The sequence below is a fragment of the Botrytis cinerea genome, chromosome 13, assembly GCF_000143535.2.
Source record: "Botrytis cinerea B05.10 chromosome 13, complete sequence".
Taxonomy (NCBI): domain Eukaryota; kingdom Fungi; phylum Ascomycota; class Leotiomycetes; order Helotiales; family Sclerotiniaceae; genus Botrytis; species Botrytis cinerea.
The window spans coordinates 1,077,911-1,104,160 of record NC_037322.1 but is presented as its reverse complement, the minus strand read 5'-3'; the positions used below and the strand labels follow the sequence as shown (position 1 = coordinate 1,104,160).

Genomic DNA, 26,250 nt, shown 5'->3' with positions numbered 1-26,250 from the left:
TGATCTTCTTTTTATTTATCAAAAAGTAATATCTATTATCATTTCGAAATTTCTACCTAAAAAAAGAAATCCTTTATTTTCCCAATATTCTCGTTTACATATTTCTTTAGTCTTTATAGTTTTAAAGATTTCCTTTGATTGGATGTGGTAATCTAGCGAATTGATAATAATAGGGCTGCGATATTATTATTATTAATTAAAAAAAGAGTATATAAATTGTATTTCATAATCCTTTTATAAATCTATTTTACTTTTTCCATTTCTTTTATTATTTTATTAAATATTTCTTTTTAAATTAAACTATTTATAATATTGATTTATTGTTATATCATTGCTTAAACATCAATAATCATTTCTTAAAGACTTTGATTGTTTTTATTAATAAATTATTATTATTCTATCACTTGGCTTTCATTATTATCATTTTAAAAAAACCCTTTAGTACTTCCTTCTAATTGACTTAAAATTGTACTGAGAAATTCTCCACCATCTCTTTCAAGTATTCTTCTTATAGAAATTATAGTAATATTAATAATAATTTATTATTTAAATTAATTAACGGATTATCTTTTTTTGAAAAATGAAAAGAATTATTAAAATAAATAATAATAATAAATCAATTAATATATTATAGCATTAAGATTTTTCATTGCTTTTCTATAATTATGTAAATTATACAATTTATATATATATGGGTTCTATTTGGTATGCAATAAATCCGAAAGGTCCACTATCACATGCCTAATTGAGCCGGTCACGTTTTGTCCCGTAACATGAAATACAATATCAGAAGTGATTTACTTTCCTATTGACTTACAAAAGCATAAAATATTCTAAATACTTCTGAAATAGTGAATCTACTATATATATCTAATCAAATAATTATTCTTTAATACTTATTCTCATTTTATATAAATCTATTTAATATACATTAATTAAAAAGAAGCTAATAATCCTATAAATATAGGAATTTTATAAATATAAAATATTAGAAGTATAATAATTATAATTAAATCAATTATTAAAATTGAATTCAAAGTATAATTATTCTCATTCAAATTTATACAAATAAAAATCTTAAAATAAAATATCTTTATATTTAAAATATAATATCAAAAGTGATCCATTTTTTTATTGATTTATAAAAGCATAAAGTATTTCAAATACTTCTGAAATAGTGAATCTATTATATATACCCAATCAAGTGATCGCTCCCTGACAATTATTATTATTATTATTATTATTATGTATAATTAAATTTCGAGTGTAGCGAGGATCGGGAGTTTGAGGGCTGGCCCTCATAAAGATTAAAGAATTAAAATTAAAATTTTATATATATCAAGAATAAGAAAAAAAGAAAAAAAGCTACTATGAATCCACAGTCTGAAAAGTTCTATTTCCCCGACGGCTAGTTTGAAATTGCTTTACTGTGATTATTTGATATTATATAATTACCTTTTATACTCCTACATATCACCGAGGACATGGATTAGTCACTCAGGAGAACACCGAGCTCATTAAAAGTCAGAAGATCGACGTGTAAGAAAAGTTAGATATTAGAAATCTTAATTCTAATAATCGACAAGGTTTAACCTTTAATAAGCCTAAAATTTACCATGATATATAATCCATTAGAATTAAAAAAAATAGGAATTCATAATATTATCAAAAAGGTTAGTAATTGTATAAAAAACCCCAGGTATACCTCAAGCTGATAGGGAAATAATATTAGTTTGATATATTTTAGAATATGTTATTATCCAAGTTTTTATTTATCATTTCATGACGTTCCCGGTCTACTCCCTACTACTGAGCCCTGACGTTTGAATTGATACAAAGACTTTTGATTTTCGAGACATATTAATAAAATGAGAGTTTCGTAATTAATTAATCCCAGTAAGAAGATTATGAGGTTACAAAATCACGTTTTGAAACTTAATTGAGAAATTGAGTATATATACTCTAGGGATAAACACTATGAACAATTTATCATAATGCTTCATCATTCAAAAATTCATTTGGAATAATGTTAAAAGATAATAACATATGAGAAAGACGAGACACTGGCAGCACGTCCTTACCAATCAGGCTTTTATGACCAACTGATTTATTTACTTCCATATTGTTCTGCTCGTGTTCTTTTAAAAGGGGAAGAGGGCCGAAGGTCATCACTCCAGCCACGTTAGAGCCGACGTTTCTCGTCAACAAGTGACAGTACATAAACGCCGAAAAATCTCCTATGCCAGACATGAAAGGCCAGTTTCGTGGCCTTCGCGCATCTAGGAAAAGTCGGAAGAAGGTCATACTCAAGGTCTTCCTCCGATGGTTGATCACACTCGCCATCATCGGGGCAATCTATGCCGTACTGCTGGCATTTTCAGCTATGCACGTCATGACAAAGGCGACTAAAAAGCTTTTCAATACCCTCATCACTGCACTGTTAATTATGTTAGGTCTGGCCATTGCCAGCAGTCTCGACGGAATGATTAGAGAGTTGAGGTGGTGGATCCTAAGCCAACGATACAGATCTAGGTCTAAAGTGTGTTAAATCACCCTCTGAAAAATAGGCTAAAATTTATTAATTAATATTCAGGTAAACCTGATTTTAGAAGCAGACAGGTTGCAACGATTGGTCGTGCTGGCAGTAAATTCACGTCGCCACTCCATCCATGCTGCAGTATTGTGCTGGACACTCCTCAATATTGTGAGATGCCGCACATTCAAAATGAAGTATGTATCATTAACATCTAATAGGCGGCCCAAGTTGGCCTGGCTGCAATTGGGCTGTGCTACTCAGTAGACAGTTCTGAAACATATGCATTGGTAAGCCACGGTAATTTGTCCATTGCAGATGTGTCTAGCATCAAAATGAACAAAGTTTTATCTTTTGACTACCAATCAACTCTCGCCCAGCAGTTCACAGCAAATAAGTAGGTGCCTATCTAGCCTTGGTTCAGTTAAATTTTGCTTAGAGAGGACCTAATTATTTGCAGTTATGGCTTAATATCTCTTGCTTTTGACGTTATACGAACGGATTCACTTCCAGAGCCTGGGACCATATTTCATCCCAGAGATCCGCTCACCTTCTGCGGAACGGACTACTGCCAATACGTGTTTCATGACACATCTACCATATCCGCTGACTCTGGTGTCAACCCAATTGCTGTCTACACATCGCGCACCATAAAATCTTCGACCATTTGTAGCACCTGGGCTGTGACGAAGGGAGGGAACGGCACCGAAAACACTATTACTGTTGCTACTGAAACTGGTGATTTTGATGTCTATATTCCAGTTCAAGGTGGTCCCGGCCAGACGACATTCATGACCAATACCCTTTTAAACTGCGGTCCAGGCTGTAGCACCATTGCAGCGTTTGAGGCATCAGCCTTATCACCGTGGTTCTACCGTTGCAATATAACTGTCAGCCCTGTTGCAGGCGCCACACTCCCTGAGCATCAGGCCAGTGCAGACTTGCTATCTCTGGCTTCTGCTGGCATTGCATTGCAAGGATACGCCACCTCTAATCTTGCCAACAACACTGCTTTCCAGTACCAAATGTACCCCGCTGAGTCTGTGTACGGCTTCCCATGGAATGGGGACAAAGAATCCATGGCTTTGATGATGTCGCGTTTCTCGACTGGCGTTGTAGCCATGGCTGCTTTATATAATGATGGGATTATTGTCGAGGGTAACGCGCCCATGGCTGGATCTTCACTCAATGTGACGCACTGGAACTATGTGTATCTCATTTTTATTCTTACCGCTGGCCTACAGCTTGCCCTCTCACTTGCCATATCACTAATAGCCCACCTGGTCGTGGTACCACCTGACAGTATCACTGCTTCGATGCAGGTATTGCGACAAATGTCCGCTCAAGAGTCCGGCGTCAGTAATGAACACAACTCGAAAGAGCCTGCGCAACATACAATGTGGATATTTAAGGCCACTCCTGTGTCAGAGGATGGTGTTTATGACCTTTATATGGAAGAAGCTTATTTTGAAATCAAATAACGCCCCCGGGAAACAGATAGGGAGCACTGAAGTTGTGTAACATTGCAAATTCTGAGCGCAAATTCTCGGCGACCAATGGATCATTTCAATAACCCATAACGAAAGACAACAATCACATTGCGGGTCAATGTGTATTGTTCACATCGGTGAGATAGGTTGCCAAGATGGCTCGGGCCTAGGTTAATAAGTGAAAAGAAGGCTGTCAGAGTGAGTAAACTCTGCAAATATTTCTGAATCCTGTTAGGCATGTGAAATATCATTAAACTTTCCTTGACATTTTGATCAAATTATCATTGTTATCTGGCCATTTCGTATCTGAGTGCTTTTATGCATCCTGTATCGAGTCTTATACCCGACTTACTTGGTATTATCGTTAGGCTCAGCCTCAATTTCCACCTTGGTGCTTTTGTGTTTAATCTCTCACATTATCAACTTGCGCCGAAGACGAAGTATAAAGCAAATGGCAGGATTGGGATTTGCTCTTTTATACAGACCTCACATTTGGAAATCCTTAGTTAGCGCTTGTACGGAAGGCTATGGGCTTACTTCTACGAATTTAACCGAGGAATCTGATGTCCTTTTCATGAACATTCGATTTCTCTTTTCAAGTCGCATTTGCATTGTTTTGGCGTATTTTATATTAGGCTCTTTCTACGAGAACATCTTCTAACAGTCCAACCTCTGTCATTGCCCACCTTACAGCCTCATCCCACTCGTCACCGCATCCATCGAAGCTTCTACACAAATCTTCTACAAGTCTCTTTCCTGTACGTTTCGCCCACCACATCTCATCCAGCCTATCAAGAAGAACGCCCCAGTACATTAAAATCATAAGTGCCATCCGCTCTCTCTTTTCCAGCTCGCACATAAAATCCGTATTCAATCCAGCTGGCCACGACACTGGAATTCTTTTGCCTTCTGCATAGCATCTTTCGAGTTCTTTGATGGCTTTTTGGTAAGTCTCGTAAAGAGGATTAGTAACCCCAATAGCCGTCGTGTTGAGACTCTGAAGTATCTTGATTGGAAGTATTGTGACCTCGTTTCCCCGAAGCTGAAACTTTTGCGGCGTCCTAAAAATATCTCTCAAGGATCCGCTTTGAAGCCAGGAGAAGCTTGTATTAAGGACAGATTTGATACCATGAAGACAATCATACATGAGAAAAATGTTGAGTAATGCCGGTTTGGTTGCATTCTTGTCCCCCGCAGAAAGGGAGGGCGAGACGAGCGAGCATGCCATGATCAATATTGAAGTTAAGACGACGGCATCACAATTATATTGCGTCACATCGTTTAGAGCAGCACGAAGACTAGGAACTGCATTGTTCTGGTATGCTAGTGCCTCCCTAACGTAGGAGGTTGCAGAAACTGCGTCGCTAGTCTGGGTCGCTATGTGGAGAGACGTCAGAGCAAAGATGGAATCCATGAGATATTCGTGCTTAAGTGCCTCTTGTACAATATGGCCTCGAAACAAATCAGCGTGAGCATTTGTAAAGCTAGAGCATGTATAAGTAAACCAATAATACATTAGTTCAAGCTCTCTTTGCCGCGTTGATGGGCCGGAAGGTCTGTAGTTGAGCAGCGCCCCTTGGTGAATGGCAGGATAATCAGCACGGATAACTGCTGGTAAGCCCGACGCAGGAAGAACCAAGGAAGACGCAGAGCCAGCGCTTATAAGACTTTGCGCATTGGAGGTGGACCTTGGACCGCTAGAAGTTCCTCGTGCTTGAAGTAGCCGCGAGTATTGACAATCGATTTCGCGTGCAGTACAATTTGTACAGGTTGGTTCCCTCTCATCGCACTTGACACGGCGTTTCTTGCATTGATCGCATCCGTAGCGGGATTTAGTATGTGCACGTTTTGGCGCCATAATATGTTCAAATGATTGTTTTCATAGAAGACTTCATTCAAACCAATATTCTGTGGAACGTGCAGTATAAGGATCTAGAAATAGAATCCGCCAATGAAAGGCGTGTGGATACATTATTAGCATGTGGTGTGTTCGGTGGTCATGCTGAGTCATGTCTCCTTGCCGGCTCCACGAAAAAGTGATCATATTGTCGAAAAGCAACCGTGCTTTTACCCACATACAGGGCTTTAGTCAACAAAAACATCACGCTGTTTAAAAATTAGTATAACATAGTTTATAAGTGGGTCGGTTATATCAGTGGATCGATTACTTTTACCTTGAATTATTATTTTATATTCAATACACATTTTTTTTATAATTAATTATGAAAATTCATTCTAAAGAAGTATATATAATCTTAGTGTTACAACGGATTAGTAACAGGCTGTAGAATCACCAATGTACAGGCTATAATGGTATTATAGGCCTCAGTGATTCAGCTGCAGTATAACGGGGGACACTAGGCACTCAAGAAAGCCTCAGGTATGTATATAGTATTAGTCATAGGATATTCTAAATTGTAGAATATAGTTCCTAGGATAATAGGTTTTAGAAAAGATAGAATACAGTAAGCAAAAAAGGCTTTATTAAGATTAGTAATATTCTAAGGGATTAGTCTCAAAACAAAAGAACAAGTTAGAATAATAGGAATTACAGAATGAGGGTTATATAATATATCAAAGATTGAAATCGATATTCGATTAAATCGATTATCGAAATCGATATTCGATTAAAAATAAGAAAATCTATATAAGGGAATAGATTTCATTACAATGTAAAGCTTTATATTCAAAATAACAATCATTAATTTCATTATTATAATTATAAAAATTACAACTAATTACAATCTTATTGAATTTTTATTTGAAATCTAGTTTAAATTATTTCAAAAGATCTCTAAACATTTCCACATAACCCTAGAGGTAGCTCCCGTAATACTTAGCTATTCAAGCTATTGAATTAAATAAAAAATTATTAATTCGAAAGACAGCTTAGCTTTATTATGTATTTCGAATTATATTGAATAATAGAATTCGAGGTAAACCTAACATAATTGAGAATTGATGAAAAAGTTATAATTTGATAGAATTAGAAAAGAAAATATTTATTCAATATATTCTTAATATAGATTTGAAAGGTTTTCTATTTAAACTTAAGAATATAAAAGATATAGTGAATTATATTTTCAAATCGAAGGGTGCGAAATATATCAGGAACTTTTGAATATATCGATTTATAAAATATCGAATCGAATTAAAGATACATTTTAGTTATATTTATAACTTTCAAAAAGCTCTTTATAAGAATTCTAAACTTATTAAAGAATAGTTTCGATTAGTTATAAATATATAAATAAAATACAACATTTTGAATAAAGATTTTTATAATTTTGATAAAATAGATTTTATAATGGGAATTATATATATAGCAATAATTGTTATTAATATTGAAACATATAGCAAAAGTAAATCTATATAATCAAATAATCGAAAATGAATTATAGTAATAATATATAAAAATAAAGAGGATAAAACTATTCCCCTATTTTTAATAATCTAGAAACAAATCTATTTCTCCAATTGATATATTGAAATCGATTTTTCTATAGAATAGGCTATTAAATTTATATTTAATAAATAGATAAACAATAAGATAAATTTAAAATGATTAAAACACTTCAATAAGTATATTAAGAATCAAAGAAAAAGCAAATATCGAATATTAATACTGAACAAAAATGAAGATTACAAATTAATAGCTTTTTAAGTATATTATAATATAAAACTTTATATTTAAAAACAATTATTAGTTTTATTATTATATTATGAGAATTGTAATTAATTATGATCTTATTGAATTTCTATTTGAAATCTAATTTAAATCATTTCGAAAGATTTCTAAATATTTCCACGTGATTCTAAAAACAGCTTCCGTAATACTTTTTGAGATAAAAAGTAACAAAACTCAATTTTTTAATATAGATTACTAGTTTTTTTAATATAAACTGCTATACTTTTAGTATAACGTAGTTTATCAGCGAGCGGATCATATCACCGAGCGGATCATTTGAAAATACACCAAAATTAGCTATTTCTAAATATTCTTATTTTAATGACTAAACATTATTTTTGAAAAATAAAAAGATTGAAAATAATATTAAAACTGAGTCTTTTTAGAAATCTAGTTTTTATATACATATTTCTATTATATTCTAGAAAAAATAGAAATTGTCACGATTTTCATTACAAAAAAGTTATTTTTATAATAACTATTATAATAATTTGATTTTTTAATAAATAATTAGATTTTTATGATATTCATATAACTAAATTTCAATATTTTCAGCTTTCTTTAAATTATATTATTATATAAAGAAAGTGCACGGTTACACACAAACGAATTTTGTATATAAATTAAGTGATCCGCTCGGTGATATGATCCGCTCGCTGATAAACTACGTTATATTACTTATTTTAATATATATTACTAATTTAGATCTGAATTACTAATTTCAATTATATGATTACACAATCGTAAAATTGTACAATCACACTAATAAATTTTTTCAGAATTTCTAAAAACTTTTATATTAAGAATTGTAAAAAAATCATTAGTATAATTCTACGATTATACTATTATTCGATTTTGCGATTGTGTGATTATATAATTGAAAGTAGTAAGTTAGATCTAAATTACTAATTTATATTAAAAAAACTAGCAATCTATACTAAAAAGTTGGTTTTTGTTATTTTTTGTCTCAGAAACACAACATATGTCTACCCCCTTAGAAGAAGGGAGATTGCTATTTTAGATATATGCTGTCATACTTGAATCACTAACATCCTTAATTGTCATGCTTTTCGCACATCTGTTTAGATCTCTTCCATTTTCTCAGGCACATTTTCCCTCTCCAGTACTATCGATATCATGGGTCCTATATTAACCTGTAATAAAATTGGTCTACCTGCTTTAATTTCTATTACGCTAGATGATTTGCAATATCTGGAAAGCCTAGATCTAGATCAAACATTCTGAAATCTTAATTTTGTATCTATAGGAGCCTTGGAGACGGTAGGGGTTCTCTCCTAACCCTATTGACAAAGGTGGGTTCCATTAGTACAACTACTATACTCGAACATGATCTCTGAAAAGCTACCAGTCCTTTTTTGTAGCTTCCAAGTATTCCGAGGACAGCAACGCTCCGAAGTTAAAGGAGGTAATTCATCCCAATTTATACCGTCAGATCAAGGAAATGTAAATTCTGCCTTCTTGCAAAACTCCTCCAAAGAACTAAGCTTCCCCTTCGCTTTCCCGCTATCTTCTGACTTTTGCCCTGGTGGTTTACTATAAAAGCCATAATTCCTGTAAAACACAAACATCCCTTGCATATCATCTTTGACCAATGGTGGCATCCACTCCTTGAAGAGCTCATCAGAAACCTGTTGATACGCAACTCTTTTTCCTGTCACACTGGAAACAATCTCAGCAATCTCTTTCCACGTGTACCACCCCTCCATCGCCTCTAACACCTTCCCCTCGTATTCATCAGGGGACTCAAGAATAGGTGCAATCCATTTTCCCATCTCCGTCGCGTCAATAAGCGGCATCCGTGTATCGGGATTGCATAGTGACGCAAAGACATATGACCCGTCATTCGCGGGTGATGGTCTTGGTGGCATCAGCTGGTTGGTGAAATTCTGCATAAAGTACGCCGGGCAGTAAAAAGCGGACTTGATTGGCAGGCTGCGGATGTACTGCTCAATGTCGGCTTTGGTGTCGAAATGGTTAACGCTTAACTTCCCATCCGAAATGGCCATCACGGGCGGGAGCGTCTGCCAAATGATATACTGCGCTCCAGCGGCAATTGCTGCGGTGCAGAGAGCTTTGGCTTGCGCAGTTTCAACCTCGCGAGTATCTCCTGTAAGTGTGGTACTTGTCATGGCAAAGACGGTGTGCGCATTTTCAAGTGCAGCTTTCAAAGATAAGGGATCATTGAGATCCGCTGAAATTAGCTCAGCGCCCTTGGTTGCAAGATCTTGAGCTTTCGGGCTGGTGGTTGAACGGCTGATGGCTCTGACAGAGTATTGAGACGAGAGTAATGGGTCAGAAAGAACGACGTTTGCAACCGAGCCGCCTTGTTGGCCTGTCGCACCAAAAACGACGAGAAGTTTTTTAGACATCTTCTTTTACCAAGTTGTTTCTGTGCTGGAAACGATGTAGAATAATAAATTGAAATTGATCAAAGTTGTTTGTGACCACAGAAAAGCTAAGATATGCCGACTTAGTATTATATCATTGAAATGAAGAGACAGCCTTTCTTGCAATGCGTATTAATAGATAGTAAGGCGGGCTGATTGGATTGCAAACAGAGAGGCAAACTCAATAAAGTTTCTCGGTGTTCGCGGCGTTAAGGTAGTCGCGATTTGCGGGTCAAAGTTATTTGTAACATCATGTTCAAAGATACCATTCACTAGGGCCGGACACGAAGATGCATAAACTCCATTTACTGCAGCCCCTGTTTTTCACCGAAACCAGATAAAGTTTATTTTCTAGGCAAGGTTTACATCAAGACGTACCCATGCATAGCAAAACTTGAAAGTGGTATGAGGTATCTGTTGAGCTGTCTGCTGTAGCCTATAATCTAGAAAGCCCTTTACCTCCTACAATTTATTGGACATGATCAAACGCATTGAACTACCATCCACAAGCTTAACACACTTAATAAGGATGCAACTCTAACTACTCACAATGACTTATATCAGTAGCTAGTATCTATTGGCCCATTTCAGATAGTTTAAAACACCTATCAAATATCCCTACAACTTAATTAACCGTGTTATATGACGTGTGAACTTCTATCGGCTCTCTTCGGAGAAATTGATCTTTTAGATATCTTGTTTACGGTATAAGCGAAGGACTATTTCGTAATCCGAACACCGAACACTCCACTCCTTTACAATAATGAACCGAGCGAGAAGTGGTCAACCCATTAATATGATATGGTAGGCCCACTATTAAGTCGTAAGATCTAAAACCTCAAGGGGAAACTTTCTCGATTCCACTAGAGTCAAGAGAAGTGGGGTTTTTGTTCCACTAGCCACCCCGCACTCAAAACTAGCTCCATGATCCTCAACTCTTATCCCTATCATAAAACAGCCTTCGGAAATGATGACACTGTAGAGGGGATGATGACCTGATTGGTACAGCAGAGAATAGTACTTTTGATGATTACTATTGACCAACTTTGTGAAACGATCTTTGCTAGAAGGAGAGGTATTTAATTGTTTTGTTTTCGTAAAACGAGCTCCGATCGAACATTCATGTTGATAAGACATTCAACATATTTCCGAAACCATTGGTAGAAATTTCTGACAGCAAAGTTAATATTACCACGTAAAAGAGGATATTTGTAAGCAACTTGTTGCTGGTAAATACTTTCTGAAATTTTCGGCCGAAAAGGATAATTCAATGAATGGAGCACCAGTGGGGACGGTGCATGGACTAATAGAACACTGAAAAAATGGATCTGGAAACATTTCTTGAAATATCGATTTGCATGTTTTAGAAATTATGATAATGATTTGTTAAAGATTGAACACTGAAAAAATAAATTCAGATATCAAACAATTGAAACATAAAATAATTGAGAATTTCGAAGTTGAGAAGTGTCCCGTCAGTTTATACAATCACTGTTAGAGTAAGGAATTGAGTATAGAATTTCTGAAAAGTCTGGGCCACACCTGTCATTCAATTAAGCATTTGCTCCTCTTTCTGCTTTTTCATCAGGATAATAATTGCTGTCATCAATTGATCTACCTCCACAAATATAGAAATCCTTGTACATGAGCTATCCAACATCAGACTACTTATAGTGGATACAACGCTAGTCAGGCTCAGAACCTTATACTTATAATCTAACTTAATCGATCGATTTATGATGCTTGATCCTTTCAATTCGTCAAACCCAAAGGCTCGCTGAAGCATAAGGATAGTTCTAACCAATCATCCGCCTACTATCAGCTGGCATGAACTATCCCAACTGATTACTGGATGTCAAGCAATCAAACCTTTTTGTAAGTTGGACACGATAGTAGCCGTATTGAGAACTTTTTGTCTCCTGCTCTCAGTTGCGCAGTTAAGATTTTAAGTCCGGTGCCATGTCTCACTAAACTAGGACGGAATGGCTCAACGACCACAAAATAATCCTTACATGTGTTCATATAAGAATGACCTTCTTATTCCTATGATAGCTTGTTTTCACACTTCTTCATCAACTTCTTCATCAAACTTCTCACTATAAAGCTATTCAAAAAATCAGTTCTGCAATCATGACTAAAGTACTCTTGACTGGAGGAAGTGGCTTCATTGGAGCCCATATTCTAAAGATTCTTCTCGCACGAGGGTTTGTAGCTACTATGACAGCTTTCCGTTCTCTCTTTAAATCAATTACTAATACAACCGTTCAGTTACAATGTTGTTCTAGCAGTTCGAAATGAGTCCAAGGGACAAGAGATCATCAATGCTCATCCCAAGAGCAACGAGCTTTCCTATGTGGTCGTTGGTGACATCTCCAAACTTGGCGCATTCGACAATGCCTTGCAATCAGACCCACCTTTTGACGCCGTTATTCATTCCGCGAGTCCGTTTCACTTTCGCTCGACCGACCATAAGAAGGAACTGTTGGAACCTGCCGTCAATGGAACGGTCGGCATCTTGAAAGCTATCAAGCAGCACGCTCCATCGGTCAAAAAGGTGGTAATCACTTCATCTATGGCGGCCGTGATGAACCCATTCTCAGAACCTGCAAAATACACCGCAGAAGATTGGAATCCGGTTACCGAAGAGCAAGCGCTGAGCAGTCCAGGCCTTGCGTATCTTGGAAGTAAAACATTCGCAGAGAGATCTGCATGGGAGTTCATCAAGAAGGAGTTACCTGGCGTCGGTTTGACCACTATCAACCCTCCAGCGGTTCTCGGTCCTGTGCTTCACCATTTGAAGTCCTTGGCGGATATCAACACTTCTAATGAAGCAATTGCAAATTTTATGCAAGGAAAATGGAAGAACGGTGCCCCTCCAACCTTTACTAAGCCATGGGTAGATGTGCGAGATGTTGCACTGGCTCATGTAAATGCGTTGGAAATACCTGAAGCTGCTGGAAAGAGATTCCTATTGAATGGGGGTTATGTCACTAATGCTGACTATGTTGCAATTGCTAAGACTATCCCTATTCTTAAGGATAAGCTGCCACAGACGGTGGAAAAAGAGGAGATTACAGACGCTGAAGTTGACACTACACCGGCGAAGGAGATTTTAGGTATCAAGTTTAAGAGTTTGAAGGAGAGTGTGACTGATACAATCACATCCCTACAGAGATTCATCGAGTAGATGTTTTCCTCTTCTCAGTCCATTACTTAACATCTCGGTCATCTCATCAGAGTCAATATATAAGTCCTAAACCTTTATAAATCGATCATTATAATCCCCTGTGGCATGGCTTTCCATATTACTTGTAAATTTATCTATGTAGATCTCACGGTCTCTCACATCATTGTGTACTTTCCCAATAGCTCTGATCCCTATAAATTCCAATTTTGATTTTGCAATGGATGTCATATAACCATATGATTACTCATCACGCTTACCTTAGTTTAAGCGATCCACCAGTGAGTGCGAGATACCGCAAAAGTGTACTTGGAGATATCTCTCGAGATACTAATTGATATATCTTACCAGTTTTTGTGACGACTTAGTGGAGATTGAACAATGATAACGTAGCTTTGAATATCATACACCTGAAGAATCGAATTATGAAAAATTTTCGAAAGTCAAAAAGTGGTCTATTGATTTATATATCTATCAATAATCCCTTATTATAAAATGGGCTAAGAGATCCCTTAAGAATCATTTATCTCTTTAACTTTCATATTCTAGTTTATTTGACCCATGTTAATATGCCCCAGCTATTAATCATAAAAAATTTCATAATTCATTAAACAAAGTTCTATAAGTGTATATCAATAAATGAATTAGACGTCAAAAGTTTTGTTTTAATAATGCTTTAGATTTTGTATTGTCGAGTGGAACTCACCAGGAGCTTTCTGCTTTTGTGTCCTGTGAAAACTTTCCTCGGCGAGCTAATTTCAGAAATGCGATATTTGAAATGATCAGCATTATCGCATTCTGTACTAATAGAATTTGTATTGTTACACTCTGCTGGGGACAATCTCTAATAGAAGGATAATGTTTTGCAGATTTCATTCCAGGTGTCGTCAAAACATACTCGCTGTTAAGCTTTAGTGAAAAGATAGTGCTTAACATCATTTTCCGGAGGTGAATCATGGTGCTAGGCACGTCATATTTACTAGCTACACTAATCCTCCATTATCCCCCACAATAGAATGTTCGAAGATCTTTCGTCTATACTTATTTATCTGCTCAGCATGCACATCATTGGAGCGAAGAGTTGATAGCTTCAGAGCTTCATCATGACCACACCATTAAACGGGTTCTAAAAGAAATACACTAAAAATGATGAAAAGAATTTGATGTATATTTCTATGACAGGCTCTAGAACAATGTATTCAGCAGTATACACCTACAAGTTTTGAGTAGAGTGATTGAGATCTTGCGGAGTTTTTCTAATCTGAATTCTTCTCCGATGTGGAATCGTTCTGAAATTTAATCGTGGAAGATATGTCATGAGATATACTAGCAAGCTTGATATCAGGATCAACTAATCTAGAGGACAAACTAGATATTCAAAGTTTCCTTGTTTGAAAAACAAGTCTGATGTATTATTCTGTAATTGATCATAGAGCCGTGTCCCTTTCGAAATCGATTCCTATAAAAACCTTGATAATTCACTTTAATCTCAATTTCAATCTTCCTCATATTGACATATATCTCATTTCGTCTACCACATATCCTAGAAATTACGCATCACATCACGCAGAAAGATGAATCTTACATCTTCCTCTTATGCAGCGAGTTTGAATCATACTCCGCCATCGTTCATCGATTCTTCGGCCTCGCTTCCAACCACAATGCCTTCAATATGAAATTCCACATGTGAAGATGGAACCCTCTGCTACATCATTAATAAGCCGGAGCAAGTTTATGTTCGACCCATTGTTTTCGCCTTCTTGATTGTCTTCTCAATCTACACTCTATTGTCTCTTTTCATTCATCGATTTGAATCATTGAAAAGCCGTGAAGAATTTACTCGTCTGAAGATTGACAGGTTGGATTGTCGTTTGAAACAATTGAGAATTCACGAGCGGAAAGTTAAAAAAAAAAAAGCTCTGGGAAGACTGCTTTCAGGAAGATGCATCAGAGTTAGTGCAAGTACGAGATCTTGAACACATTATGATCCTTTCTGAAGATATATTTATTTATGAATACGGATATGATCGGGCCAAGGAAGAAGCTTATGAAATTTTGAGGCGGAGATTCATGGAAAGATATGAAGTAGAGCCTTCCCAAATCGAGAAAGATAGTAAAGGAATGTTTGGGCCAGTTCCGACCTATCGTGAAGGGAATACCAATCTATTGGTAGACTCTTTGGTTCCTGAAATTTATTTTAATATGGAATATTAATTGTGTCACGATTACAGATGGCATGTATACTCTTATTATGTTAATATTGATATGAACATTATTTTCCCAGATAGTAATTTGTTGAAATACATAATATCAATCAAAGCATTAGACCTATTATGCACCGTGGAGATAATACCAACAAATTCGTTAATTATATCAAGTGCACATTATGACCAGAGGATTACTTATCAAAGAATTCAAAATTAACTCAAAATAATCACAACTGTTCGCTTTAAATCATGGTAGAGTGAAGATAATCTAACCATCAAGTTACGACTGTCGAATGGATAATATATGACGCAACAGAGAATATCCCTTTTTGAATATTATATGGATATCATATACTTTAAGGATATGTACATTTGTCTATCTGACTTCTTTTACATGATCCTGTTACATTAAGAAAGATGACGAAGTGAAAGTATATAACAGCTCCAAGAAGTAAAATCGAGACTAGTAATGCGACAGCATGAGAGGGCTTTGAGGGAAACAAACGATAGAATTGGAAAGGAAATGCAAAAGATACAGGATGAAACAAGATAGAGATCCTCGTTATGTGTTAGTTTTACCAACACAAGAAATTGTCTAACAAAAGTGGGCTTGATTGTTTTAAACAATTTTGAACATTTCTTTGAATTTTATCATCCATTTTCACTCAAAAAGCTAGATCAAACATCCCAAACTAACCCGTCTCTTTCTCAAAGTCTAAACTTCTCCTTAAACCTCAAAATTGCATCCGAAATCTCCTCAACATTAGTCTCCAAGGCAAAATGTCCCGCATCCAGATACTCCACCACCACATTATCACTATCTTTCTTGAACCCTTCCGCCCCAGCCGGAACGAAAATCTCATCATTCTTTCCCCAAACCGCTAGAATCGGTACATTTGTATCTCTAAAAAATTTCTGAAACTCTGGGTACAAATCAATATTGGTACGATAATCGTAGAAAAGATCGAGTTGGATATCCGTGTTTCCAGGACGGGAAATCAGAGCATAGTCCAAGGTATAAGACTCTGGTGCAATTTTGTGGAGATTGGCTTCCGGGGTCCCGGTAACGTATTGCCATTTGGTAAAATCCAGGGAGATGACCCCCTTGAGGGATTCTCTGGAAGAAGCAAGTTCTTCTGGAGTTTTAGTTGCCCACATCTGCTCGAGGGGAGCCCAGAAACCACCGAGTCCTTCGGTATATGCGTTACCGTTTTGGGAGATTATCGATTGGATAGCATCTGGTTGACGAATTGCAAGACGTAATCCAATTGGACCGCCATAGTTGAAGAGGTAGATTGAGTATTTTTGAACTTTCAGTTCACGCAAGAAAGACTCGATAGAAGTGGTTAGAGCATCGAATGTGTACTTGTAGTTGAGGCTTTCAGGAACTGTAGTAAACCCAAAACCAGGGATATCTGGAGCTAGGATATGATATTTCTTAGATAGAAGAGGAATTAAATTGCGGAATTGATGAGACGAGCTAGGAAAGCCGTGGAGGAGGAGGAGTGTAGGAGCATCAGAGGGCCCGGATTCTCTATAAAATATGTCGACGCCATCAGCTTTAATATTTTTCAGGTGTACAGCAGACATCTTTGAGTATCGATGCGTGATTAAATCAAGCAGTTGAAGATCGATTAGGTGGCTCATGTCTCAACATATATACACGTTCGTATTTGGAATTGTGGGGTACATTCCGTAACCCATGTTTGAATTATGTCAAAATGGAGAGAATACACTGGCCAAAGTTTGTAAAATCTGAAAACGGCCGCGGACTTCTATTCTTTTGTCTTTGTCATTTGCTTACAGGAGGCTGACGAGTTGGTGATAAGCGCGTGTTTGATTGGTTGATTTCTCGAACAAGGGAAGGAACATCAAATTTCAAGCATCCTTGATCACACTTCTCCGGTGAACTCAGGTCTTTCTCGACTATCTATTTGTGCTCACATGGCATTGATCAATAAGAAGGATTAATGCTTGGAATGTCGAAATATTGCACAAGATGTTATAACCTCGGAGATCAAAGAAAAATAGCTCAAACGCCGAATACTTTTATTGGCCAGAATTGGGAAATCCATAATTCGCGATTAAAGTTGAATGAGAATGAACGTTTGAACCTCCCCAATAAATCATTGGTCAAATTGTTTCCACAAGTAAGCAACTAACGCTCCGTGACGGGGATCGTGATTCATGCAGAGGCAATGATACTCACTCTACACGGTAGCCCACCCTCTATGGGCAGAGTAAGACTGTTCTTACTTATTCTCTCTTTCTGATCGACTAGCGAAAAGTTAAAATTGACAACCAATGTTGCAATTACTTGAGCAGCCACAGCTTCTGCCATTTTCTTTCCTAGACAAGTACGCGGTCCTCCATTGAATACTGGATACTCAAAAGCAGTCTTCGAAATCAAGATGCCATCTTCTAGCCATCTCTCAGGTCTGAAGTCATCAGCATCCCCACCCCATATCAATGTTGACCTGTTCATCGCCCATGGACACCAAACAAGTACAGCGTGTCTAGGAAGAAAGGTCCCATCAGGTAATGTAGTCGCTTGCTCGCATTGTTTCAATTCAAATGGTACTGGAGGATAGAGTCTTAATGCTTCATAGAAAATAGCCATGATATACGGAACAGTTGTTGGCTTGTATGTTGTTGAATTTTTGTGGGGACCTTCTTTGGCAAGAGAGGCTGCTTCTTGACGAGCGCTATCTATGACTCTTGGATGACGCATGAGAAGATAAAATGCCCACGTTAAAGCTTGTGCAGTAGTGTCACGGCCTAGGCATCATCAGTTGAAGAAGTGATGCACGGCTATTTGATATAATACATACCAGCAGAAAGGTAATTCAGGGCTGCATCAGCTACCATCTGATGGTCGTCAATTGAGTCCAACAAAGAATTGATTAAACTACCGGAGATAGAATCCATGGCGTTTTGTTCATCGTGCCCTTGAGACTTCTCTTGACGGGCCTTAACAGCATTCGACACAATATCAGCCCCAAAGACTTTGACTTTTGCTATCGATGATCTAAAACGACCACCGAGTATTATCTCAGTGACAGGCCAAAGAGGATTTTGGAACCTTTCTCCGGTAGCTCCGGATGCGTATTCGAAAGCTAACGAGAATGGGTCACCTGAACGCATGTCCATCTAACACCGTCAGTGAAGAGCCTTATAGTCGCATTCTGAAGGTTCCAATCCTTACATTGTATGCCATTCGTCCCATAAGCTTGGTAGTCAATTCGTGAAACACAGCCTCTAAATTGATAGTCTTGCAATCTCCTACAATCCTAAGCTGTGCCAGAGTATCCTCTAGATATTTTGGCAGTGCAACATCGGTAAGAACTTTTAGATTTGAAGCATTAAGAAAATTCAAGCCAGCTTTTCGCTGCACTTTCCAAAGATCTCCATCAGCATTGATGATGCCATTGCCGAATAAATCCCAAGATCTCCTCTTGAAAAAGTCCCCTTTGGCAAAAATGCCTTCATTTTTCAAAACGTACTCGAGATTCTTCGGATCATTTATCACCACACCGGGTGGCAGTGAAGGGACTGAAATCTCGAATGTTTCCCATCCAAATTTGCGCTCGCACTTGACGAACCAGGAAAAAAGTTTGTGACGCGCTTGGAGGAACAGGATACCATTTCCAACAAATGGCAATGTATTTGGTGGTCGTCTGGATGGCTTGTTAGTCAGGGACAAGATATTGATGTGCACATTTGCGAGTGAGAGATGCCAGACATCAAAAGAAAGAACAAGTCAACGTACACTCGTACGAAGTTCCAACATCATGTGGGATCATCACTAAAGGGATGCGTAACCTCGTGATTTCGTGCCAAATTCGTGTTCATTTACCTCAGTTTTTGTCCATTTCTCCTGATCTCCGAGCCTTTGTACAAAGAACTCCCGATGCAAATCGCAAGAGCAATTGATATAACTGCCGAGAAAAACATTCTCCTTCAATCCCGCACGGCATTGGACAAAGAATCATGAACGTCAAAAATGTGGTGATGCAATGTGCACCAGAATGGAATGAAGGAATCCGGGTCTTGCGCCAGAACTAGCGTGGTGAGGATAAGAGATAAAGCTTCATGTTTCAGACTGGGGGAACGACATCATTTATCGTTCGTTTGTTACAACTTGACATCTTTCGATTGACAATTTCCATCTCTCGTCTTGAGGTATATGTTGTAATTGAATTGAAGATACGAGCAGATATTAAGGAAAAATGGTACTCATTTGTCCACGACTTCATTTATTCGAGATCAATGATCAGCCCTGGTACGTTGCCCCTTGCAGCTCGAGACAAGCTCTCTAAGCTCCACACTTCTCCCATCTTTCATTGATCCTACATCCTCATCTCACCTCTTCCCACCACTAATAGCTCTTCACAGGTTTCCCCAATACCTCCGTCTAAAAGTCCAATCCTGCCTGACCCTCTGCTGGACCTTCCGCGTCCCCATCATCCAACCCTCCTCCCCCGCCCAATTAGTCGCCAAAACCCTCTCTCGAGTACTCTCCAACAACGTTACATCCTATACTTATGTCGATTTCTGTGCCGGGGCTGGAGGTCCGACTCCTTATATCGAAGTGTACATGAATGCGCATTTGAATACCTCTTCTACTTCTAACACCACCAATGCCTCGACCTCCTCAATCGCAAACCATGAAGTCTCGTATGCCGAAGTCGCAGCTACACCGAAACCCCAGATAGACGGACTCGCTTTGCGTTCACCACGGCCTGTCAATGGCGATGATAGAAATGGCAAGGTACAATTTGTGTTGACGGATTTACATCCTCATATCCCGGATTGGACAGAAGCATCGAAACGCAGCGAAAACCTCAATTTTATATCTGAATCTGTCGATGCAGCAAACGCGCCGAGAGATTTATTAAAGAATATCAATGGTGAGGCAAATGGTGTACATGGCGAGACCAAAGTTTTCCGTTTGTACAATTTGGCTTTTCATCATTTTGGTGATGAATTGGGAGGCGATATATTGAAGAATACGGTGGAAACCGCGGATGGTTTTGGGTATGTTTCCCCTCCCTTTCTCCAATCTTCTTTCTTTCCCATTTGTCTTGCCAAAATTGCTAATACATGGGTGCAGTATATTCGAGCTCCAAGAGCGCACCATTTCCTCCCTAATAACCATGTTCGCCATGGGCATAATGATTCTCGGAATTACTCCCTTTTACTTTTGGCGTTCTCCAGGCCATCTATTTTTCACATATATCATACCCATCATTCCCTTTGTGTTGGTATTTGACGGGATCATAAGTTCGGTTAGAACCAGGAGTGCCGGGGAAGTGGAGGCGTTGATGAAGAAGAGTGGCGGTGATACGAGTGGGTGGAAGGTGTTGAGTGGGAGGGAGAGACATACATGGCCGACCGGATATATGACTTGGGTTATGGGGGTTAAGGAGTAGTGTGAGAGCGGTAGATTCTGGGGTTTGAGACAAGGGTTACCATAATAAGGTAATTATGGAATACCAGGGTTAGCCTCCAGTTTCTTTGGAACCATTGTATCGTGTTAGCTGTGGTCACGAAGCCCTTGCTAGAATCAATGGAGTTCTTTCAATAAAGATCAGATTGGTGGGGAGAACATATGGATGTGATCCGGAGATGTAAGATGGTTAGATAAAAGTAATAAATGAATGCATTATTTATCATACTTGCCCTTTATATAAATCTATTCTGGGATAAATCCACCGCCCATATCATCGTCATATTCATCATCTGTATACGTATCGCTCAACTCACTACTATCACCACTCTCCATACTCTCATCCTCTCTCATAAAACCACCTCCTCCCTCGGCATCGACATCGTCATCATCCTTTACGAATCCACCCCCTTCTTCTTCCTCGTCATCTCTCACAAACCCACCGTCCTCCATCTCAGGTTCCACTTCCTCCTTCTCATCATGAGCCTCGCTCTCCTCACGAACCCCAGCATCATCCACCCCTTCCTCTTCATCAAAATATCCATCCACCCTCTCCTTCACCCTCAATCCCAGTAACCACTTCCTCCAAAGCCTCAACACCATATCCCTCTTCTCCTCCTCTATTTCCCTCTCTCTCTCATCCCTAAATCCCCTCACAACTTCTTCCACCGCCTCTCTATACTCTTTCGCTACCACAATACCTCTCAAAACCGCCGTTCCATGTCTCCCTCTAAACTCAAATCCCGTAAGCGCGGCTGCAAAATCGATACCCAGTAACTTCGCCGCATATACCGATTCCGGTGCTGAGATATGAACGCCTCCTTTCGGAACCATAGATGGTACATATATATCTATATTTCCGAACGAGTTTTTGGGCACCCGACCATTTACTATAGGGGGAGGGATGAAGAGTTCGGTTTGTAATTGCGTGTACAGGGCTGTACCTGCTCTTTCTTCTCTTTCTTCCTCATCTGCGAAATCGGGTTTTCTCGTGTTTCGAGATGGTACGACTTTTACGGGCTCTTCGCCCATTTTGACTTCGCGACCAAGTCGATACCATGCGTCTGCACTTTTGCATATGTGAACATCTTTCCTGCGATATACATTTTCCAATTTCTTAATCCCACTCGCATTTGCATTCCCGGTGGCTACTTTTCCACTTTCTCTTTCCGCGACAATAACTTCATTTCTTCGCAAATGGCGTTCAAGTGCATAAACAGGATGATCCTTGAAATCCTGTACATTTTTCGGCATAGGTTCTCTTCCTTCTAGTGCTGCCAATTCCCCGTCTTCGATTTGTTCGACATCTGTTTTCCAACCCCGAGAATAATGAGAGAGAACTTTGTTCCACCATTTTTGTCCCCCAGGCATGGATTCGATGCGTTGTTTGCGGGTTTTGGAATTGGGAGCTTTGGCGTAACGGCGGGTTACATCTCTGGCAGAGGAATCGGAAGAAAAGGCTAGGACGTATGAGAGCGCATTTTCTTTATCTGTGAGGGGTGGTTCAAAAGAACGGGGTTTGGAAATTGATTCTGTGACTAGGGGGTCGATGGGAATCCATTTTTGGTGAGCAAAGTCGAGGACTTCAACCCAGAAGATGGGAAAGGGGGATTCGCGGATGGGTTTTGCTTTTGGGGTGGGTGGGGGCAAAGGTGCGGGATTGATGATGGGAATGTTGTAGCCGGCGGCACCGGGATGTCCGAGGCGACTGCGTGGATTTGAGAGGAGGGTTGAGTTACTGGGTCCTGGTGAGGATGTGGGTGGAGGCGGAATGGTTGGTCTTGCTTTTGGTTTGGGTGGTTTGGGCATAGATGGGCCACCGGTGGTGAAGGACAGAGGCTGTAAAGAACATGTCAAACGGGCTTCCACATCTGCACTTCGTAACAATGCACAGAACAATTGTGCTCCCGAGTCTCTAGACCCTTTTAGTTCTGTCGCCGCTTTCCTGAAATCTGCCTTTTCATATGAAGCATCTGCATCGTCAGGCAACTTATACTACAAATAACGTCAGACCATGTCTCAGCTAAAGCTCACGAGAAGTCTCACATTTTTGATATCATCCTCGTTATCTGCCCACAGTGCTCTCCTCAATCCCCTCTTCGTAATCTGAAATCTTGTCCTCCACAGAACAGCCACCATATCCAAACCCTTCTTCAATGACTCCGCTTGACTAAATTGCGATAGATCCTTTCTCGGTCTCAAAAATGACATCATTTTCCTATTCAAAAGTGGTCTAAGAGAATCCTGAACCACAGGATCATTACACCAACCATTTCTTCTCTCAACATGTGACAGCAAACATAAAAGATGCAATTTGTGAGTCTCAAATCGAAGTGCTTTATCACCTTGAGTGAGCGCTTTCCGCCTGGGAGTAGGAGCTTGACGTGTGGGAGCTTGTCTGGTGAGATTTAATTCCAAATCTCCTGGTGGATCATCGTCTTTGGTGTCGAAATTGATATTTTCCCAGTCAATTTCAATATCTACATCGCTCTCGTCCGTTTCTTCATCCGAGTCTCTATATGCAGTCTGCTGAGGCCCACTCGAGTCATCCTCTAGGTCCTCACCATTGATACTTGCTGGTGCCGTCAAAACATCCTCAAATTCGACATCTTCATCATCCTCACCTTCATCATGTGACTTTGCCACAGAAGGTTTTGATGGCCCTGCTTCTGGTGCCGTAACTACAGCATCTCGTAAACCAACTCTCCGTCTCTTTAACGGCCTTTCTGGTACTGCTAGTTGTGATGGTATAGCCTCTTCTAGCATATCACGATATACATCTGGGACTGCATTCTGAGCCGCAGCTTTGCCTTTTCCCTTCGGTCTTCCCCTGGTCTTTGGAGGCATGTTTTGTTCGTCGAACCTCGTAATCTAAATTCTACTGAGTTATGGAATCGATAGCGTATTTGAGTCGTGCTGCGTGATCTCATTGTGTGAGAAAGACTGACCCTGGAAGGTATTGCTACCTGATTTGGTCGCGATGGCCCATCCAGGATATTGTGGATTAATGGTCGATTGTCGGAAGTAAATTAAAGCAGGAGAGGAGGGTCTCAATAAAGGAAGAGCCGTTAAGTCTCAAGCCGTATATAATTAATCGTCAATCAATACCGGTACACGAATATATTCTCAAACAAGAGCCATTACTTATTGAAGCACGCCGACGCAGGTAAATTTTGTAACTTGGCTGTTGATTAATAAGCATGAGGTCGTGTGTGTATAGTAAAAGTGGGGACTGAGATTTATCAAACTGCATCTTCCGCGCAGATAAACACCACACCGGAACACATTATCCACGTTTGACACCTCACTGGGGATATATCAGGTACATCATAGTTCACCGGGAGCTAGATGTTTGGTTTTCCAGTACTTAGTATTTCGAAAAGCACCATGGTCGAGTAATAGTTAAAAAGAAGTATCAATGACATCAGTAACCATTTTCTGATGCCTACAGCAGTACGTACGAGGTATTGAATCTTCCTAGGTTTTGTTTTCATGGTCGAAAGAGTACTTAAAATTTGAACAGTTGGTTGTTTTTCTCTCCTTGGCACCACATTCATGAACTGCTCCAGAATCATTTTAGTTAGTTTGAGATATTGAGTTGATCTGGTATTTCGACAATGATTTGATAGCAAGGCACGATCGAATCGAACCACGTTCCTCACAGCTTGCTTTCCTCATTGTTATTTCCTCTCTTCAACGTATGTGCATAATGCCAATCGTCCCCCCCAATATCCATGCGTACCTTGTACGCTTCTTCCGCGTCTTCTAGAATTTGCATGTCTAGCTCTACCACATTCATTCCTTCTTCCCTTCCCATCTTGCCTAGAGCTCCTTGGAATGGTACAGTGACCTGACTGATTCCCAAAAATCCAGAATCTTCCTTGCCCTTTCCTACAGGGGCTCCAGCGTTGCAGAATATGATTCCGCACGTATTTTCGAACGCTCTGGATACTAGTGTAGATTGAACAAACAATTCTTCAGAAAGCGAGTTTCGTGCTAACCCGGCAGGAGTACAATCGCTGAGAGTCCAGAAGGTTGGGATGATGATGATTTTCGCGCCTTGAGAGACAAGCTCCCGAAATGCTTCCGGAAATGCGGCATCCCAGCAAATAAGCATACCGACTTTCCCAAGAGGAGTATCGAAAGTGGTGTGTGCATCATTTGTAGACGAGGTTAGATGCGGACGTTCAGGATGCCAGAGATTCTTCTTGTTGTAAGAAGAAACAATTTTGCCCTCGGGGGAAATGAAGTGAGCCGTGTTGTGGAGATGAGAAGTTTCAGGGTGTAAAGTGCAGATGGTTCCTGGGACGATAGATATCTTGAGTTCGGAAGCGAGAGACTGGTAGCCAGAGAGATATTTGGATGTGATGTCGTGGTGACAAAGTTGCAGGAATTCGGGTTCATCTGGAACCCATGATGTGAGATGATATTCAGGCAGAACGGCAAGGTCGCAACCTTTGGAAGCGGCTTTTCGGATAAACTCTACTGCTTTTTGATAGTTGTAATCGATAGCTAAAGGCTAATAGAAAGACATAAGCTCGAGTTCATACAAACCCCCAGGAAATCGTGGATTTCGCATGTTGCGAATTTCACACACAAATAACATTTAAATGGCAGGAAACGAAACAAGCAAAGCGGGTATTTCCAAACCACGTCCCCTTTTTTGTATCGAGACCACTGAAAAGAAATGCATAGCAATGACAACTGGAGGCCAGAATCCCCACATTGAAACCCATGCTGGCTAGCTAAGCGCAAATAATGAGAGAATCAAAGACGGAAAAGTCGCTAACGGGCTTTAAATGCTACCATTTCGATGAACGTCTATCACTGATGGATCATTTCTAAAGAGGTTAAATACAGGAAAGTCAACGAACCTTCGGGCAAAGCTGCACCAACGCAACCTTATATACTGATGCCATTTTTGTGCTTGCTGTTTTGAAGCTTCTCTCTACTTGATCAGTGTTTAGTCACGTTATGTAGAGGTCAATACTTACGAAGGAGTCTGCTTAACATTTGCTATGAGCCAAAATTCTCTCAAATCGGCTGGCTGTCGAGAATCTTGAAAGTTGAAAGCAATTGGAACAGAGGTGTGAACGTGGGGGCGGGGGGCGGAAGGACCAAAGCGGACGCTAGCGGAAAGGTTTTACCTAATAAGGTCTAGCGCTTAGTGCTACTGTGGACAGGCATCTTTGGAAACTTACACCTGAAAGGTTATGATTCTTGACAACAAGAGTGTCGTTGACGAAATGTATATAATAGTTTTGCCATTTAAAGACAATCCTGACTGGTTC

At 39.2% G+C, this 26,250-nt stretch overlaps 9 protein-coding genes across 9 annotated transcripts; 3 read left to right on the top strand and 6 right to left on the bottom strand.

Moving 5' to 3' along the window:
* The first annotated feature begins 2,147 nt into the window (after positions 1–2,147).
* BCIN_13g03130 (hypothetical protein) lies at positions 2,148–4,122 on the top strand. Its single transcript, XM_024696774.1, has 4 exons — positions 2,148–2,539; positions 2,594–2,704; positions 2,755–2,930; positions 2,994–4,122. The coding sequence occupies exons 1-4, from the start codon at positions 2,240–2,242 to the stop codon at positions 4,012–4,014; spliced, it is 1,608 nt and encodes a 535-aa protein (XP_024552587.1). The 5' UTR covers positions 2,148–2,239; the 3' UTR covers positions 4,015–4,122.
* Positions 4,123–4,587: 465 nt separating this feature from the next.
* On the bottom strand, positions 4,588–5,956 carry BCIN_13g03120 (hypothetical protein). Its single transcript, XM_001547253.2, has one exon. The coding sequence runs from the start codon at positions 5,879–5,881 to the stop codon at positions 4,655–4,657; it is 1,227 nt and encodes a 408-aa protein (XP_001547303.2). The 5' UTR covers positions 5,882–5,956; the 3' UTR covers positions 4,588–4,654.
* A 2,834-nt stretch (positions 5,957–8,790) lies between these two features.
* Bcpio2 lies at positions 8,791–10,284 on the bottom strand. The gene has a single exon (XM_001547254.2). The coding sequence runs from the start codon at positions 10,099–10,101 to the stop codon at positions 9,166–9,168; it is 936 nt and encodes a 311-aa protein (XP_001547304.1). The 5' UTR covers positions 10,102–10,284; the 3' UTR covers positions 8,791–9,165.
* A 1,882-nt stretch (positions 10,285–12,166) lies between these two features.
* BCIN_13g03100 (hypothetical protein) lies at positions 12,167–13,466 on the top strand. The gene is made up of 2 exons (XM_001547255.2): positions 12,167–12,323; positions 12,388–13,466. Exons 1-2 carry the CDS (start codon positions 12,250–12,252, stop codon positions 13,304–13,306), a joined length of 993 nt encoding a protein of 330 aa, XP_001547305.1. The 5' UTR covers positions 12,167–12,249; the 3' UTR covers positions 13,307–13,466.
* Positions 13,467–16,121: 2,655 nt separating this feature from the next.
* BCIN_13g03090 (hypothetical protein) lies at positions 16,122–17,228 on the bottom strand. Its single transcript, XM_024696773.1, has one exon. The coding sequence runs from the start codon at positions 17,155–17,157 to the stop codon at positions 16,219–16,221; it is 939 nt and encodes a 312-aa protein (XP_024552586.1). The 5' UTR covers positions 17,158–17,228; the 3' UTR covers positions 16,122–16,218.
* A 326-nt stretch (positions 17,229–17,554) lies between these two features.
* On the bottom strand, positions 17,555–19,478 carry BCIN_13g03080 (hypothetical protein). Its single transcript, XM_024696772.1, has 4 exons — positions 19,367–19,478; positions 18,716–19,187; positions 18,342–18,660; positions 17,555–18,288 (listed from the first exon to the last, which is right to left on the bottom strand). Exons 1-4 carry the CDS (start codon positions 19,462–19,464, stop codon positions 17,696–17,698), a joined length of 1,482 nt encoding a protein of 493 aa, XP_024552585.1. The 5' UTR covers positions 19,465–19,478; the 3' UTR covers positions 17,555–17,695.
* Positions 19,479–19,614: 136 nt separating this feature from the next.
* On the top strand, positions 19,615–21,120 carry BCIN_13g03070 (hypothetical protein). The gene is made up of 3 exons (XM_001547259.2): positions 19,615–19,792; positions 19,906–20,547; positions 20,624–21,120. The coding sequence occupies exons 1-3, from the start codon at positions 19,740–19,742 to the stop codon at positions 20,940–20,942; spliced, it is 1,014 nt and encodes a 337-aa protein (XP_001547309.1). The 5' UTR covers positions 19,615–19,739; the 3' UTR covers positions 20,943–21,120.
* A 27-nt stretch (positions 21,121–21,147) lies between these two features.
* Positions 21,148–24,087, bottom strand: BCIN_13g03060 (hypothetical protein). The gene is made up of 2 exons (XM_024696771.1): positions 23,006–24,087; positions 21,148–22,954 (listed from the first exon to the last, which is right to left on the bottom strand). Exons 1-2 carry the CDS (start codon positions 23,804–23,806, stop codon positions 21,206–21,208), a joined length of 2,550 nt encoding a protein of 849 aa, XP_024552584.1. The 5' UTR covers positions 23,807–24,087; the 3' UTR covers positions 21,148–21,205.
* Positions 24,088–24,256: 169 nt separating this feature from the next.
* On the bottom strand, positions 24,257–26,078 carry BCIN_13g03050 (hypothetical protein). The gene is made up of 3 exons (XM_024696770.1): positions 25,954–26,078; positions 25,834–25,907; positions 24,257–25,478 (listed from the first exon to the last, which is right to left on the bottom strand). The coding sequence occupies exons 1-3, from the start codon at positions 25,970–25,972 to the stop codon at positions 24,618–24,620; spliced, it is 954 nt and encodes a 317-aa protein (XP_024552583.1). The 5' UTR covers positions 25,973–26,078; the 3' UTR covers positions 24,257–24,617.
* Positions 26,079–26,250: the final 172 nt, after the last annotated feature.